General features: G+C 37.2%; 1 protein-coding gene across 4 annotated transcripts in view; it reads right to left on the bottom strand.

Moving 5' to 3' along the window:
* Positions 1-1997: 1997 nt before the first annotated feature.
* Positions 1998-19205, bottom strand: part of TMPRSS15 (transmembrane serine protease 15) — a gene marked incomplete at both ends in the record, with an annotated part of 132858 nt that continues 115650 nt past the window's right edge. For all 4 annotated transcript variants that reach the window (XM_082655190.1, XM_082655189.1, XM_082655188.1 and 1 more), the window contains 4 exons: positions 1998-2153; positions 6401-6540; positions 9722-9817; positions 11083-11264. In XM_082655190.1, coding sequence (XP_082511316.1) covers positions 1998-2153; positions 6401-6540; positions 9722-9817; positions 11083-11264 — 574 coding nt within the window. The remainder of the gene's footprint in view (positions 2154-6400; positions 6541-9721; positions 9818-11082; positions 11265-19205) is intronic.

Below are 19205 nucleotides of genomic sequence, written 5' to 3' on the forward strand. Positions count from 1 at the left end.
AACTGCAACAGCTGCAGGGCAGGAGAGGCAAAGCAATGGGGAAGGGACTTGGTTTTGCCTTTTATCTTGATCCAGAGCTGGATTACTCTTCCGGTGTCAATTACTAAATGCATAAGTTCCTAGAGTTGGGATAATGAACTTCTGTCTTATTGGAAGATGGTAGAGAGACTGTCCTAAGGGTTCCTTAAGCTGACCTTTGAAAAATAAAAAGGAATAGATGTTGTATTTGTATATTCAGAGCATACTTCTAATAAATGTTGTGAAATGCAGAGCAATATTCAGGAAATAAAATCAAACAGCAGACCCTACCCTTGCTGTTCCATCCTTCCTAACCACTCCATCCTTCCTATTAGGAACAGGTCATTGGAAAGGTTTTAAAAAAGAGTAGTGTGTTCAGGGACTCCCAATTTTTGTCCTAAGAATAAATCCTGTGATTGTTTACCAAGAATTTGTAATCCTCAATCATCTGGATACACCTTTTCTTTTTTTAATTTTTACTGCCGTATAGTTGATGTACAATGTTGCATTAGTTTCAGGTGTACAGCAAAGTCAATCAGTTATACATATATCCACTCTTTTAGATTCTTTTCCCATATAGATCATTACAGAGTATTGAGTAGAGTTCCCTGTGCTATACAGTAGGTCCTTGTTGGTTATCTGTTTTATATATAGCAGTGTATACATGTCACCTTCTTTATATGGTATTGTTTTCCCTTTCTCTGACCATTGCCCAGAGAGAGTCTTTTGCTAGGACAACTCATGATTATCTACTGTCCCTTCTCCCTGAAATTTCAGGATCTCTCCCACTTACACGGTGGTCCCCACTGCCTCTTCAGTACGTCAGTAACAACTATTCCTCTCTGGTGTAGCCCAAGTCTCCTTTCTTCCATAAGGCCAATATAAACTGATTGACCCCTTCTTTCAACTGCTTGAAACCTTACTCTCTCTTCTATTACTTTGGACCATATAGACCCATGCAAGAATGTGTGTGTGTGTGTGTGTACATTTGTATTAATTTGTATGAATTTTGTCTTCCTGAATAAATCAGTAGATTTTGTGTGGTAAGCTAAATTGAAGTTTACACTTACTCTGGAAATGATCCAAGAGTTTAAAGCAGTGGAGCAAATTCATTTATTCCACATTTTTGGCCTTCCAGTGGGCAATTCAGCTGTGTCTAAATAAGTTTTGCACATGTTAGAAATATCCACTGTAACTCATCTATCAGAGAAAAACCACATTTGTAATAGTTGTATTTCTTTGATATGTCTGATAATTTTTGGAAACCTAAAAAACACTAGCTTGAAATAAACGGACCGTATGAATAATCCAGGTAAAAAATGATCCAATGAAAGTATGACAATGTTAGTTAATTTAGCTTTAATTTTAGTACAAGGGCGATATATGGACTTGTGCTATTTTGCTGTTTAATTAGCTTATTTGAGAGAATTGTGCAATCGATTTAGTTCAGGTCTGTGACATGAGCTTACAATAAATATTTTTGATAAGTGGGAAAAATATTAAGGATGTGCTCAAGTTGGATTGGAAATGCATTTGGATAGAAAAGCAGGAGAATGACTGAGATTCTTATAATAGTGATCTAAGCTGGAATTAGATAATTTACAGCAGTCTATTTTAAACAATAACATACTTTGTGCAAATAGTTTATTTTGCTTCTCCTAATTTTGCTTAAACTTTAAGTGTAATAGTATATGCTTTAAAATAACATTCCTTTAAATAAGAGAATATGATAAAAATAATGATTAAGAACAAAGGAAATATCTGTGAAAGAATAACTGTTCACAATAAAATAAAACTTTATTATTTTAAAGTTACTTTTTATTGTAAAGATTAGTTTTTGTTTTCTCCCCCAGCATTTCAGTGGCTTAGGTAAAGAATCAAGGCTTTTAGAAATGATTTTTTCAAAACTCTCAATTTCCATGCTTCTTAAAGTGGAATGGGAAAACTGCCTGATTTTCATCTTTGCTTCAGGAAACACTCTAATGTAGAAAACTTTGTATCCATTCTGTGAACCTCGGGACCCGGGAGCACACCCCTGGGCGATTAGGCAGTGCACACTGGTATCCAAATGAGGTCACACCAACCAGGAACCATCTGTTGTTTTCTTGGCACGTGAGTGGTCCTCCTGAATCCCCCTAAAGAGTAAATTGCAAAAGAAAATTGTAGATGTGTGATCAATTGATATAAATATATATATATATATATATATATATATATATATTAAGCAAATAAGTTCAAAACTGAAGATCAAAAATATGGTTTAATTGCCATTGCAAGTCATCTGTAAATATTCTCACCATCACTCTAGGTCAAGAATTAGAAATTTTCACTGCTCAGTAAGTACACAGAGAAACTATAGCAACTAAAACAAAATTTATATGTAATTTTTTATGATTTACTCTTATAGCAAGCATTTCCTTGCTTTAAGTATGGCATTTTAATGGGTACCAAGAAATTTTCTAAGGCACAACTCTGAGAGCATCCCAACCAAAATATATGTTAAAAGCTAATCCTTTTATTAAAGGAGATATGTCCTAAGTATTATGAAGGGCTTTGTGGTAAGACAATATTCCACATTATGTGCTTTAGGATAACTAATAACTCACACATAAAGTTGATTTTAGTTCTCTTGGGCAGCATTAACTTTTTAGCATTAGACAAGCACAGTCAGATTTGAAAAAAAACAATATTTCAGCTGAAATAGGCACATTTGTGATATAATTTCTAGTGAGAGGCACACATTTTCATCTATCTTAATTGATGAAATGCTTTTAATTTTCATAAATGTTAATTATAGCAATGCCTAGTTGAGTTAATTACATAGATTTTATTTCCACAGGATTATTCCCGTGTAATGCAAATGAATATAATGCAAATGTATAGTACCATTATTTAATGACAGAGAATTGACAAATATTGTCTCCCATATTAATTGTGACAGCATTTTAAATTAATCTCTTTTATATTTATGAAGGAACTTAAAGCCTTGTGTACTTTGGTAAATCACTGGTACAATAGAATATTTCAGCTAAGCTTATGTTAAAAAGTATCCTGAGAGACATTTTGCCTGATTCTTTATCACCTTTGGGACTTATATTTAAGGGAAAAAATTGTGGTCTAGAAAATCACCCATTCTCTCCTGAGGGAGAGGAGTATAAATCTCATTGGCAACCATGGGTTACTCCTTTTCTAGATGTAACAAATGCGTTCAAGCTGTTTGAAGGCGGGGGTTGTGATTGTACTTCTGCATCCTAAGCCCTTAGTTCATAATATGGTTCAGAAATATTTACGGAACAATGTCAATTCAAGGTAAGAATAAATACTGACTCAAAGTGATACGTGACTTAGAAGTTAGTAAAAATAAACCTCAAATGTTTGGGTATTTTAAAAAGGAGTCATTTGGTTTGCTTCATATCTTCAAAAATAATTTCATATTTTTTAAAAGACAGTAGAATCCAGACGTTGATTACTTGAACAAGGATTTTAAATTACCCAGCACGTACTGGCTCAGTGGCTGTTATTCAAAGAATCCACCAGCAGGCCTGAGGCCAAACAGCTGAGTGTTCTGTCTGTGTCTATCACTTCCCATCATCTAACTACATACACCATTTCAGTTCTACTGTGTTACTTCTCTTCGCCTTCATTTTCTGATTTGTTCAATGAAGTTATTTCCTTCCATTATCTCAGAGATGTGTAAGTACTTCAAAAATATGAGTGAATGTCCAGAACATAAAGTATTAACCTAAAATTTATGTTTCTACAGAGATGCTATATTTATAAAGGAAAACAAAAATCATTAACTTCTTTGACTGAACATCTGAGTATAAGGGTTGAAGACCATTTTTATTTAGGGTAGTGGTTCTTAAACCTTGGGTTGCATCAGAATCACCTGAGGGCTTGCTCACACAGACATTGCTGGGCCTCCACCTCTAGAGTTTCTTATTCAGTGACTCTCTGGCAAGGCCAAGAATTTGCACCTATAACAGTATTTCAGGTGATGCTGATCTCCTGGATTGGAGGCCACATTTCAAAAACCAGTAGTGTATAGAACAAGTCTCAGAATAGTCAGCAGAATGGGTTTTCTCTTTGTGTCATTCACTTAGTTTTATAGAGAGAGGACTTTTGACAGCCACTCATGGTGCCTTAAAATCCAAACAGCTGCCTAGCAAGCACAAGCCTTTGGGAAGCCAGAAGATATTCAAGAACATGTGAATGACTAATAAGGCAAATTCTTCACCACTATAGGGAAAAAATAATGCTTCAAAGAACTTGTTCAAGTGATATATCAATAGTAACATATGCATAATTTAAAATAATGTATCCTTTTGTAATCAGTCCTCCTTTTTAACACAATATTAAAGATGAACAAAGAAAATCATGTAACTCTCTAGACGATCGATTACTCAATCATGATAACATTATATTATACAAGGTATTGCCTTGTGTGGGAGCTTTCTTACTTGCTAATGAATAACATACTTAGACTCTCTAGAAATTGGAACCAAATATGAGATTTCAGAGATCTGGCATGAGTTGCTGGCTTAATGTAACCCAAGCATCGATAACATCAGCAGTCATATTTTCTACCTAGTGCATGAGGTGCCTGCCACACAACCCCCATTAACTCTAATTGAAGTTGTACAGCTGATTTCCCTTCTGAGCAATAATTCTATAAATCTCCCTCTAAGTGGCAATATATCTTACCTTTAGCACACTCTTCATTTTAAAAGGAAAGTATAAGAGAAAAATTGTAAACAAGAATGCTATCCTATTCGTCTTGAATATGCAAGTGTCATCAAAGCAGAATAAATATAAAACTAAGCTGAACATTTAAGATGACATGAGACATTGGCTTCACTAGAGAACACATATTCGGATCCACCTGTTTAACTGTCTGTTAAGAAAGTCTTGTATTCAGTCCAATTATTATGACATATGTATTAGTATGTGTCCATATAGATAACAAGTTGTTTACACTTTAACAAAGTGAAGCCTTTTCCTCACAGTATAGATCGCTACATCTGCATTTGTAGATTAGTAATTTGCTCAGTACTGCTATCAGGTTTAATCTAATCCAGTAGATGTTAGTGCATTAATATTTTATTAATTTTCAAATAGAAAATATGCTCCAAAATTTATTTTAAAAATCTCGTAATAAAAATTGTTAATATTTTTGTGCCCGTACTTAATGCCTTACATGTGTTATCTCTTTTAAACCTCTCAATAATACCTAAGTGACTTGCCCAGACTCACTGGTAAGCGTTAAAGCAAGGGTCAAAAAAGTAGTTTGAGCACAGAATCCATGCTTTCATGGCTAGTCCATACGGCACCTAAAATTTAATTATAAATCTAAAATCTAGCAGAATTTACTTTTTATTTGTTGAATGTATATAGATTTCATGGAGCTGATAGATGGCTACATTATTTCTAGGTGGAAATAGAGACACAGATGTAGAGAACAAACGTATGGACACCAAGGGGGGAAAGTGGCAGGGGTGGTGGTGGTGTGATGAATTGGGAGAGTGGGATTGACATATACACACTAATATGTATAAAATAGATAACTAATAAGAACCAACTGTATAAAAAAATTAATAAAATTCAAAAAAAAATAAAAACATGTTTTTATCTTCCATGAGGGTTAGTTTGTGGGTAAGAGTTTTCTTTGAAAGTCACACAAGTCAAAAGAATGAGCAAAAAATCACACCTCTCTAAAAAGTTCCAATTGAAAACCTCATTAGGACACTGGATGCCAACTTATTAGTGCTTCTATTTACTTATTTTAATGTTATTCTCAAAGTATTTGTTTTTTAAATAAATCAATTTTTATTCTGTAAAAAAAAAAAAGCTAGTGATACTTCAAACATATTGCAGGCTCTCTAGGTTGGTTTTCATGCAGAAATTATTCTGGGTCACTGGACGCCTGGACTAGACTCTAAATCAGGGTTGAGAATTAGAGGAGTACAGGCCAATTTGGCCCACAGACCTGTTTTTCTTTGATTTGTTTGAATAGGGTTTTAAAGAATTTGAAATTGAAAATAAATGATTCTAGCTAAGGTACATACTCTTCAGTTCACCCCCAGGCCCAATACTGCATACTTTTCCTGGCAGTCAGACACATCCACATGTTATGCCTAGTCTCTAAAGGCATCTGATTTGTAACCTTTGTTGATAAAAATTAGTTCTGTTTCTAATGCTCAGGTCCACCCAGGAGTACTATGCAAATAAGCCACAAATAAAAGTGAAAAGTCACAGTTTTGTAAATGAGGAAATGAAATTAAGACCCTGATGATTTCTGCACTCCCTAATCATTGTTGAGTGATGAACTCATCATGTAGCAATGCTTTCTGGAAATATTGAGTGAGCAGTTTTACATATTTACCTGACAAGAATCTACACCTCCTTCTTCGTAGCCTGCACACACCATATTTTCTGTAATGTTATACTCTGGCATCTCTTGTTGGCATTTCTCATTTGATAGAAGGGGAACATCAGCTTCTTGCAGTATGTCTGCAGGAGGACCTGTTCAAAATGGATAATGCAGCCAGCCAGTCAGAAGTCAGAAGTGATCATCATTGAAGGAGCCACCATCAGTCTTTTTATTTCAATAGTTCACTCTCATTACTGAGTACTGTGTGTATACATAATGGAACTAAAAGCTAAAAGCACATAATAAAGCCCATCTGCAGATTTTGCCAAGTGGGTAACAGTAAAACACTTCTTTAGTTCCCAAGGGCTAGCAGGGATGGTGGGTTGGACTAGACGGTCTTTAGGTATTTTCAGTAATTTCACATGGTTACAGCATTGCTTATGGGGGAAAAAAGCCCGCCAACACAAAAAGTTTCATTCATGGAAATCAGCAAAGTCTCAGAAATCCAGCAGTGCTTTTCATTTGGCACCTGAAGAGGTGCTCCCTTATAATGGCATTCAGCTCCTTCGTGGGGCTGTATGAGCAAACAGGTGCGTACTGAACAGGAGACGAAGCTCAGAGGAACTGTGCCCTGGTCTCAGGGCAATCAGCTTGTCATCCACGTGCAGGGGAAGAGAAAGGAGGCATTTAGTAGCAGAGTATACTTCCATGCTTTTCACAAAATGACTCATCTACTGGAAGCATGAATCTCTGTTTACCGAAATACTAATCCCAAGAGGAATGTGAAAAAAACAGGTGTCTAGTGCACCCAGAAAAGGTACATGATAAGCACTTTCTAATAATTAGCAATTCTATTTGCTTTCTCAGGAAAGGCAGAAAGTTGAAAATAAGCTAGTACATTTGACAGCCAATGTTGTTGCAAAAATGTATGTGCCCTCATTTCTAGCTAAGTTTCATCACCACACTAAAAAGACAAGAAACAAACGCGCACGCGCACATAGGTGTAAAGCAATGTATATGTAATCAGTGGTGTGTTGGTAAATGTTTAATAACCGATTTTTCAAGAAATAAAAACAAAGCCCCACTGTGTATTGTCTGCCAATTTGTCTGTTGTAAACACTGCAAACATGGTCAATTTCAAAGTATGACAGTGTGAAGTTGGGAGGCGATTACCAGCTGGTGCCAGTGACTTCAGAGGCTGGATGACTTTTCAAGTTTGACAATGAACTTGAATTTTAAAAAGTGATTTAGAGAGGTTAAGATGGGGGAGAACTTTCAGCATCTCACTGTCATTTGTTCTATGAAGATTGAGGATGGGCTGGTAGAATTAGTTTTAGAATTAAAAATAAAAGAAAATTTTGCTGCTTGTCAAGGAAGAAAAAATTGTTTGGATATATGATAAAACTTTTTGGTAGAAAGAAATTTGAGCAGTGTTCTTACTGATATTTGTCAACATGAGTTACCATGAGGATAATTGAAAATATACATATTCATACCAAAAAACCCACATAAAAATGTCAGTAAAGTTATTTAAGTTTACTAGTTGCCTTAATTTAATCAAATAATACTCCTTTCTCTCTTAGTAAGCAACATGTTCATGATCTTAAAAAATTAACTAGTGTAATATACTCAAAGGGGAAAAACTGGGGTTTTAGAAATAGTTGGAAACCCTAGGAAAAAGTTCATAACATTTGTTAAAATTGCCACACCCAAGAAGTATTTAAAAGTAATCTGTTTATTCCTAAATGAAATTGATCTCAGATGCAGATTTTTTTCTTGTCTCCATACCACTCCTAGAGACTTTTCCTAAGTCAATTAAATGCATATCTTTAGTGACAATAAACAAATGTGAGCAAGTTTACTCAACTCTTAAAACAATAATAATTTCCTATGGAATAAAGAGTCTTAAATTTTGTTAGTAGATAATTTGCTTTGAAGAGTACATTGTGGTCATAAATGTCTTTTAGCTTGAAGTCTGATAGAGAAAATATCTATCTAAGAATCATTTTTACTCTTTAGATTTCAAATTTAATAAGTCATGACATTTTTCAAGTGGAGGAAATACAATAATATACAGACTTTGACTTCAACATACTTTATGGGCAGCGGAAATGAAGCATTTCAACAACATAACGTAATTGCAGTGGAGAACCTTTGTCAGAATTGTCAGGCAAGGGTTTGACTTAGATTTTATGCTCTCTTTTACAAGAAGTATTTTAGCTGTGAATCCTTTGCTTCTGGGACATGCACCTCTCCACAAGATTTTGTGCCTTTTCATCTTAAATGCAATTAGGATTTTTAAATATCATGGATATGACCTGTTGTAACTCTAGAGACCAGGTTTTTCCACCCAACAATACTGCTGTTCCCTTTTGCTTAACTATTAGTGAGTGGTCAAACTCTAGCCTAGGTGGAGTAACTCCTATTAGGAATTTTGAAACCAGTGAAACTTGCAGTTACGTTTAGAGGGTTTGAAGTACTAGAATGCTTTTTTTAAAAAAAAAAAAAAAAGTGTGGTTATTTTTTTCCACTGTAAGACATGCTTTATTTGCCATGAAGAAAGAAAATAAATTTTCCAATTTAACTGTGGCATTTTTTTTATTTTACATAGTTTAATGTGAAAAAATGTACATCTTAGAGTTGATGAAATATTGCAAGGACATTGGAATAAATTTTATCGAGGTATCGTTGGCATACAACATTATATTATTTTCAGGTGTACAACATAATTCGATACTCTTTGTTTGGAAAATACGCTATTAAATAATGCTGGTGAGTCATTGGTTTATTAATTTATAGTCTTCAATGTAAGATTCATGCCATATCTGAGTCTTCTTGTCAGTAGGCAGAATGAGCATGTTGAAACTGACTCCCTTCTCATCTTAGGGAATGTGAGTGTGAAACATTTATATCATAAATACAAATAGTTTTATTGATTTGGAAAATGTGACAGTTAATAACTTGGCTTTTGATGAGACTTTATCCATATGCTTTATAAAAATACATTTTTGTAGCCTTTGGTTATATTTATTTCAATAGGTATATATTTTCATCAGAGAGTTTATAATACTAAAATTAGATATTGAGCTTAGGGAATGCTTGAATTTCTCTCTAATAAGAATTATAGTTTTATAATATGCTCCATGCAATTTGGAAAAAAAATTAACTCTACAAATATGCAACATATGAATATAAGCCAGACAGTGCTTTTAAGAGATATTGCAGACAATTGTTATAGTATAAGAGTTTTTTTAAATGTTGAAAATATTCACAGGATAGAGCAATAGCATGCTTTTTACTAATAGGCGTTTTCTATTGAGTCTGGTAATTTACCTTGATATACAAGTGTTCCCCAGCCAGCAATAGAACAAATTCTTCCAGGAGGAAAAACTTGATTTTCTTCGGGTAAACAAATAGGTTGTATATAATCTGTAAACATGAAAGAAAACAAAAACAAGAACAGACACACATTCATTTCCAAAAGTTTTAAAAATCAATCATTTTCAACATTTCATCTAAAAAAAGCCTTGTATTTTCATTTTATCCTGCCTGGACATTTTTTAGACATCAATCTTAGGGGATAGAAGCATTTCAGAGAAGCACTTTTTTGACAGTGGATTAGGTACCACTGATGGCCTTTTAGGATCTTCTCCATTGTCTCTATGACTCTGTTATTATGTACACAACATCCTAGTTCTGGAATTAGTCATTTACATTTGATTTTTAAATAATCACAGTACTTAATAGAATGTGGTTCCAGTTTTATGAAAATCTTGGTAAGACTGTTTTTTTCAGGGTCAGTTAAGAGAAACTTGGGCAAATGTTCTGAGGTTTTTTTTTGTTATTTTCCCCAATTACCTACACATTCAAAAAGCTTTTAGGCGATTGTTTTATAGGGTACTTACGGAGGCATTAACATTGGTGGCTGACTTTTTCAGCCTTTCTCCAACAGTTTGCAAGCCTCCTAACATTCATTCAACATCCATGACATGTAAAACCCAAGGCAGACACAAAAGTGAATAAAAGGATAGGTCTAATACAATGAACTGCAGCAATCATCTGCCTTTGTTAAGTGCTCTCACGCATGCGGAGACAGAATTCCAGAGAAGCACAGGGACGCACTCTCTCCTGACTGGACACTGGGAAAGTCTTCAGTGTAAAGGTTGGAGCTGAGCAGAGCCCTTCAGGATGAAGTTCACTCCCTCAGGTGATTTCTTGCACCTTATCTAGGTATTTGGAGGAAGTCCTCCATCTGCCATTTTATTAATATTATTGAATCTCCTTTATGAATCACCATTCTTACTCACTTTGCTCTTTGAACATATGCTTGTCTCTCACTTTGTCCTACTCTGGCCTTTGTGGCAGATGGACCTATCTTTCTTTCCCATGAGAAACAAAGACGGCACACAATAGAGCATGACCTATTATCTCTGGGCTGCTCCTTGGAGTTTACTGATATAGAGGGCTCTTAGAGTTGTATTTTACTGTTCAATTTTCTAGAAAGTTGGATTTAAGCACTGTGATGAAGGTAATTTAATGTGTTTCTCTATATTCCCCAATTCCATTTAAATTATAGCGATTTCTATAACAAATTATCCAACTTTTATGGACTATTAATGCACTGGTACTGATATTTCAAATCTAATTTTGAATTAATTTGGGCAGATAGGATGACTAAAACTGATTTCTCTTACCTGTGTAATTCACTTTCGATTCAAGATGCATCATGGCAATGTCACTGTCCTTTCTCCGTTTATTGTAGTGTGGATTTATGACAATTTGGTCTATCAACCGAGTTTCTATTTGAGGAGAAGTCAGATTCGATGTCATATGCAGGCCTAGGACTGCTTTCCACTTAGATGGCTCTAAATTTCTCCTTAAGTTTAAGAAAAAGAAGAATAAGAAACACTCCATCCACCACAGTTAGATTCTAGAGATCTTCACAGTAGGTATTTCAGAATTATGTGTTCCCATCCTCAAATATTCTTGAGTTTCTTTGAAGAATTCTTCTTTAAAAATATTTCCTTAATTTCAATTTTTTCTGATCAGATCATAGAGGAAGACTTAATTTGTGCTAATCTCTATAACTTCTCTTAAATCATCTCTTAATCTCTGGTTCTAGATTGTGGTTCTCAACTTCCATTTCCCATTAGAATCACCTGGAATGCTTTTAAATAATGCTGTTACCTGCTCCCCCTTCTCCATCTCTGGTTTAATGAGTCTGGGATGGAGAGGGGCATTTTAAAAATTCATTTTTCAGTTAAATCTCCATGTTGATGATAATGCATAGCCAGGTTTGAGAAACGCTGCTTTAGATCATATTCGAGTGTGGAGACTGCATCTTTGTGCAGGGTTTCCCTCAGCAACCACAGTAGCTATGGTAACAATGGAAGGAGGTTCAGCAGCATCTCCTGTTTAGGAGGTCACTGAATTCACACAGAGTTCACATAAGCAGTAAAACCTATTATGATGTTTATAAGCTAATACATGAGCTTGAGTAATTTCCACACATAATGAACTCGAATAATTTTTCATACACAATGTTGACCACTGATAGTGTACTGGTAAAAGATAACGTTTGTGTTACAGGCAGATTAAATTGGAGAGTATATTAGAATCTGAAAGTGTACAGGGACTCCTAAATGTGCTACTGGCCTGCAACATCTTCATGCCAAGAAATTACCAGTGAACAGCTGGAATTAAGCCAACTGAGCCATATTCACAATGAAGTCAAAATTCAATAACTGCAATTAGAGCAGAGCTAGTGATTTAATTCTCAATAATTGCAAATGCCTAGTTTAACATGGTATTTCAAATGTTAAAATACAAGTCACCTACAAATATATAAATATATAAAGAGCATGAAGTTATTTCAAGTCCATCTGTTTGTCTTTTTATCTATCTATTCATTACATTGTTATATTTCCTAAAGGATTATGTTTGATCAAGTAGCAGTCTTCAGTAAAGCCGATGAATGCCCAAGCATCCAGAAAACACCCTCTGATAACCGCACTGCCTTAAAATCTGAGGAAACTTACTAAGTGTTTTATAGCAGTAAAACAACTCCCATTTATGGAGAAGCTATTTTGTGCCAAGTGTAGTGCCAAACACTTTGCATCATCTCATTTCGCCTTTAACACAGTTCTATGGATTTTACTATTAGAACAAACTGGGTGCTAACAGTTTAAAATTGTAGGGTAGAGAGGATTGGTGCCGACCAGCACTCACCAGCCTGAGACGCTTGTCTGCTCACCCGCTGGCGGGGGTAGGGGCTAGGAGCTGAGGCTCGGGCTTTGGAGGTCAGACCCCAGGGAGAGGACTAGGGTTGGCTGTGTGAAGACAGCCTAAAGGGGGCTAGTGCGCCACAGCTAGCCGGGAGGGAGCCTAGGAAAAAGTCTGGACCTGCTGGAGAGGCAAGAGACGGTTGTTTCAGGGTGCACAAGGAGAGGGAATTTCTGTTCTGTGTGCTCACAGAAGGCAGAGCACCACCTAAGTGAGCTCCAGAGATGGGCGTGAGCTGCGGCTATCATCTTGGACCCCACAGATGGGCACAGACCACTAACGCTGCCACCGCTGCCACCAAGAATCCTGTGTGCAAGCACAGGTCACTACCCACACCACCCTGGGAGCCTGTGCAGCCCACCACTCCCAGCGTCCCGTGATCCAGGGGCAACTTTCCCAGGAGAACACATGGCATGTCTCAAGCTGGTGTAACGTCAGGCCAGCCTCTGCCACCTCAGGCTCGCCCCGCATTCCAATTATGACTACTGTACCCCTCCCTCTCCCCGACCTGAATGAGCAAGACCACCTATTCGGCTGCTGCTTTAACCCCCTCCTGTCTGGGCAGGGAACATAGACCTGAGGGTGGCCTACATGCAGAGTTGGGGTCAAAACCAAAGCTGAACCCCAGGAGCTGTGCAAACAAAGAAGAGAAAGGGAAATCTCTCTGTGCAGCCTCAGGAGCAGCAGATTAAATCCCTGCAATCAACTTGATAAACTCTGTATCTGAGGAATACCTGAATAGACAACAAATGTTCCCAAAATTGAGGTGGTGGACTTTGGGAACAACTGCAGACTTGGGGTTTGCTTTCTGCGTCTGATTTGTTTTTGGTCTTATATTTATCTTAGTTTAGTTTTTAGTGCTTGTTATCATTGGTGGATTTGTTTATTGGTTTGGTTGCTCTCTTCCTTTTTTTTTTTTCTTTTTGTGAGTGTTTGTGTTTCTTTGTGTGATTCTGTCTATTTAGGTTTGCTTTTACCATTTGTCCTATAGTCCTGTCTGTTTTCTTGGTTGTTGTTTTGTTTTGTTTGTTTCTTTCTTTTTATGACTGTGTGTGTGTATGTTTCTTTGTGTGACTTCGTCTGTTTACTTTTGCTTTTACCATTTGTTTTGAGGTTCTATCTGTTTGTTTGTTTTGTTCTTCTTTTCCTTGTGAGCCATGTAGCTGGAAGGGTCTTGGTGCTCCAGCCTACTGTCAGGCCTGAGCCTCTGAGGTGGGAGAACTGAGGCCAGGATATTGGACCACAAGAGACCTTCCAGCCCCACTTAATATTAATCAGTGAGAGCTCTCCCAGAGATCTCCATCTCAGCACTAAGACCCAGCTCCATGCAACGGCCAGCAAGCTCCAGTGCTGGACGCCCTATGCCAAACAACTAATAAGAGAGGAACACAACCCCACCCATTAGCAGAGAAGCTGCCTAAAGTCATATTAAGTCCACCAAAAACACACCACCGGACATGGCCCTGCCCACCAGAAGGACAAAATCCAGCCCCAACCCCCAGAACACAGGCATGAGTCCCTCCCCACCAGGAAGCCTACACAAGACATTGAACCAACATTATCCATGGGGGCAGACACCAAAAATAACAGGAACTACAAACCTGCAGCCTGTGAAAAGTATGGAGTTTCCTTAAAAAACTAAAAATAAACCTACCATATGACCCAGCAATCCCACTACTGGGCATATACCCTGAGAAAACCATAATTCAAAAAGAGATATGTACCACAGTGTTCACTGCAGCACTATTTACGATAGCCAGGACATAGAAGCAACCTAAATGTCTATTGACAGATGAATGGATAAAGATGTGGCACATATATACAATGGAATATTACTCAGCCATAAAAAGAAACAAAATTGAGTTATTTGTAGTGAGGTGGATCGACCTAGAGTCTGTCATACAGAGTGAAGTAAGCCAGAAAGAGAAAAACAAATACCGTATGCTAACACATATATATGGAATCTAAAAAAAAAAAAAAAACTTCTGAAGAACCTAGAGGCAGGATGGAAATAAAGACACAGACGTAGAGAATGGACTTGAGGAAACGGGGAGGGGGAAAGTGAGCTGGGATGAAGTGAGAGAGTGGCAAGGACATATATACACTACCAAATGTAAAACAGATAGCTAGTGGGAAGTAGCCACATAGCACAGGGAGATCAGCTTGGTGCTTTGTGACCACCTAGAGGTGTGGGATAGAGAGGGTGGGAGGGAGGCGCAAGAGGGAGGAGATATGGGGATATATGTATATGTATAACTGATTCACTTTGTTATAAAGCAGAAACTAACACAACATTGTAAAGCAATCATACTCCAATAAAGATGTTTAAAAAAAATAGAAAGAAAAGAAAACACTATATAAAAGCTTTTCCCCATCGATTATATTTATAAGGTTTCCTAAAATATAGTTTGTTTAGGAAAGCGAGAATAAACTTAATTCTCTCTCTTAATTTCCATCTCTCAAAGTAGAAAATTGGAGCACCAGCACTCCCAGTGGTGACAAATGAGTTGTGTGTATTTTACGGAGGGACAGAGAAAGCCTCTCTGTGTTTGAGCACGACTGATATTTGGTTAAGGTTATTCCATCAATTGTAGACATTTTTTTTAAATGCTCTGAGTGGTGTGTTTGGGGCCTGTAGGCTCTCTTCGGCCTAGGTCTGGGGGCTTCTGCCATACTCCACCAGTCTGGGAAAGCTTCCTCCCTTCCAGCTGGGCCTTTGAATGGGGAATTGGAGATGGAAATCTGGCACTGGGGTGCTCACTGTTCCTGGGATGTCTTTGTATGTAAGCTTTATAGTCTATACTGGTACGAAATACACATTCAAAATAAAATAAAGTCATGATCCCAAAATAAATAAATAAATAAATAAAATAAAATAAATTAAAATAAAATAAAATGGTAGGGCAGAGACTTTATGTGGGATGGTCTGATTTTAGAGGCTTCCCTTGCACCAGGATACTGGGGAGCCTCATATAGCTATGGGCAGGTTCTGTGGGAGGGACTGAGAACATGAGGGGCAGGCTGGGAGGCAGGAGAGGGAGACATTCCCACTGCCGTTGGTTACCTGGGCTCAGGTAGGGGAGGATGTCTCTGCTTCTACTGATTGGTGGCAGCTCCTTAACTCTCCAGGTGCTGGGCCAGGAGGGCATAATGTGCTGCAGAGGCCCTGTTTGATTATCAAAGGCCTTCTCACTTTCCCTTTTTCAGGTCAGAGGAATCAGTACTTTGGCCAAGTTGGACATAATGATAATTTCAGATGCTCTGACAGCACCCACTTCCACTGTCCCTTGGGACTCCCCTGCCCACTTTGACCGGTCCAGGGAGAAGGGGTAGGGTGAAATCTCCTCCCTGGTGTCCTGTCTCTGAGCTTTTTTCTCTGAGGACAAAGACTTGAGAATACAGAAGTCATAGCCAATGGTACTTAAATTTTATGAAGCAACTGAGAAATTTTCTAAAAATTCAGATTCCTAGTTTCTAGTTCTGGAGATTCTAATTTGGAAGGTTGGCATGGTACCCAAGAATTCATACTTTGTAATCACTGTTGGGGTACTGAGCAATATAAAATCCTTCTAGCTTTTCCATTCACCCAAAACCAAGAAATGGGGGAAGAAAGCCTTCCGAGAAATCATTGCAGATGAAGAAAAGGGACTTAATTATGTTTCAAAATATTCTTGTTTCAAAGCATCTACATTCCAAAAAAGCAAGGAGAAGCTATAAGACAGAAGACAGGTGGGGATAGGAGCAGGACGTAATCCCATGGGATAGGCAGACCCCAATTCAGCTGAGGCTAAAGATGGCAGAAATAGCTTACCTTTAGGTAGAGAAAATTGGCTGAATTTTTGCTACATTTCACCTTTGCCTGCTCTGGCCAGAGTGTTTTTCTCAGTAGCAAGGGAAAGAAAGGTACAGTTTGATAGGAAACAGGAAGACATGATCCTGACTTCTGTACCTCAAAGCCTAGCATACTCCTTGGCACACACTAGATGCTCCACAGATGTTGCACTGGATGGGATGAACTAGCGCTGCCCCGTTCTATGTTGCTCTGTGTTGGGTTGTAAATAACTTCACTACTCTGAGCATAAGACTGTCCATTTGTACATGGAATTTTCATTGTGGTGGGAAGTAAATGTGGTAAGATAATTATGATAGAGCAACATAATATGCTGAAAGGAAAAAAAAAGATCAATGGGACCCGATACCATAAATTGAATTTTTTTTATGTTCTACCATTACTAATGGTGGCATAAAGCAACCTCAACAAGTTTGCTTACCGCCAGTCCCAATGTTTACCCACAGCACAGAGCTTTTGGTCTCTATTAATCATTCTAAAATGAATGGGAAAAGATTCCTGAGAGAATAGCCAACTCCTTTTTTTAAAGGCAAGTAAAAATTAGAATGCCCCTGAAATGTGGTGGTATTGTCAGAGAGCAAGAAATTTTTCAAGAATATCAGAGGTAATTTTTAAAGAATAAAGGAGCCACATTAAATGGGATAACACTAGCTAGCTTTAACAATTTGGGCATCATATAATAATCATAATAATTATCCTAGTTAATAAAATACACTGTTAATGAAGGCCCATGAGTTGATAAAGAAACTCAAAAGCAAAAAAACAAAGTGTGTAAAAGGCAGTTGTATTGTGAAAGAAGGGTAGACAGGGAGGATGTGTTCAATTATTAGTCTTTATTTTGAGTAGGGACAAGATTGTCATACAAGTGAGTATTTCTATTTCATTAAGTAGAAGCATGTTTTTAAAATAAAGGTATGCGTTTATTTGTTTAAGTGTAAAAAAAGAGAAGTAAGAACAGGGAAACAGGAGTAAGCCAAATAATCCTCAGCATTATTTGACCTGGTGGATTATTTCTAGAAATTTAAGGAATCACCTTTGAGCTCCTTTCTTCACTTGACTACCAGCCAGGACTATCCACACACTTGTGATTGTCCTTTCATTTCACTCTTTGATTTTCCTCAGTTTTTCTTTCCCAGCTCTTTTCTTCTCAAAAATCTAAATATTTAGAATACTCTAGAATTCTGCCTTCCGCTTTCTTCTCTTCTTCATTAACAGTAATTCCATAGATGATCTCATCCAATGCCATGACTTTAAATACCAGAAATATGCTGAAAACTTCCAAATTTGTGTTTTAATTCTTGACTTCTCCTCTGAACTTTAGATTCACGTGCCTATGTGCCAATTGGCCAGTAAATACCACTTCAATTCTGGTAGGAAGTCTCAAGTTTAGTATATAGAAATCAGAACTTTTATTCCCCTTCCAGTCCTGTTTCTTCCCATTTTCCTCATCTCAGTAAATGATATCAACACTCATCCTATTGCTCAAACCCAAATCCTTGGTTCTTCTCCTCATCTATCTGTGATCACTACTGAGTTTAGATAGCTCTAAGCATCTGAACTTACTAATGAGATCCAGACATTTGTCCAGCTTCCTCAGCCATAATCTTAGGGCCACCATTGTTTCTTTCTGACTGGTCCCCCCAATTTTATCCTTGCTCCTCTCAGCAGTCTAATCACCACACAGATGCCTAATTAGATAATGTCACTCTTCTGCCTTCTAAATTTTCTCACTTCCCATTTACCATGGGCAACTGAGTCCTCACCAGAGCTTAGGATCTGGTCTTGCCTGCATCTCCAATCTTGTTCCTACCCCACTGCCAGTCACTTCCTGATCAACTGTGGTAGCTGGGCTTCTCAAGGTTTCTGTTTTCCTGCCCTATCCTCTAATATAAGCATTATTAGGGCAAAGACTTTGTTCGTCCGTAGAGCACTATTATCCCCAAAACTTAGAACAAGCTTGGCACAAGATAAGTGCTCAGTGACTGAATAGATATATGAAAAACAAGAAGCAACCCAGGAGCCAGAAAGATTGAGCACAACCAGTGGTCACACATAACAGCCAGGTAAAGAGAGGGGAGTTGTAAATAAAGCCATATCAGGACAAGTGGTTACACAAAATACATAAGGAAAAAGAGGGCACAGTAATGTGATCCAAGATGATGAATTAGCTCTCAAACTAGAACTAGCTTCAGAGATGTGATGCTGGAACTTCTAGGAAATAAAACTTCTGGGTAGACTAATAACTATAATAAGATACCTGCTAATAAGAAGTGTGTTATTAAAAATAGTGTTAACAGAATAATGTCAAGGAAATGGGTTATATGATATGGGCCGTGGGTGACTTGAAGAATGCATAATTTTAAGGAGATGATGTCAGGTTGGAAATTGGTAAAACCTATGAGAAAGGCAAAAATCTAAAAGATTCTAGTGAAGCAGTAAGAAATTTTTTACCTATCAAAAATATGAATAGCAACTCAAGCTTGAAATCCGTTGGAGTCAAGATCTATGCCATAACCCAAAACCAGTAAGTCACTAATCTAATCTTGAAATCTCTACTCGCCTAGAAAAATATTCTTCCTTTTTTGATCTGTAAAAGTTACTATAATCTTGAAAAAGTATTATAGTATTTCTGCAACCTGAAGAAGATAATTTATTATTAGCTGATCTCCTAAAGCCGTAAAAATA

The sequence above is a fragment of the Grampus griseus genome (genome assembly GCF_964374135.1).
Source record: "Grampus griseus genome assembly, chromosome: 5".
In the NCBI taxonomy this organism is placed as follows: domain Eukaryota; kingdom Metazoa; phylum Chordata; class Mammalia; order Artiodactyla; family Delphinidae; genus Grampus; species Grampus griseus.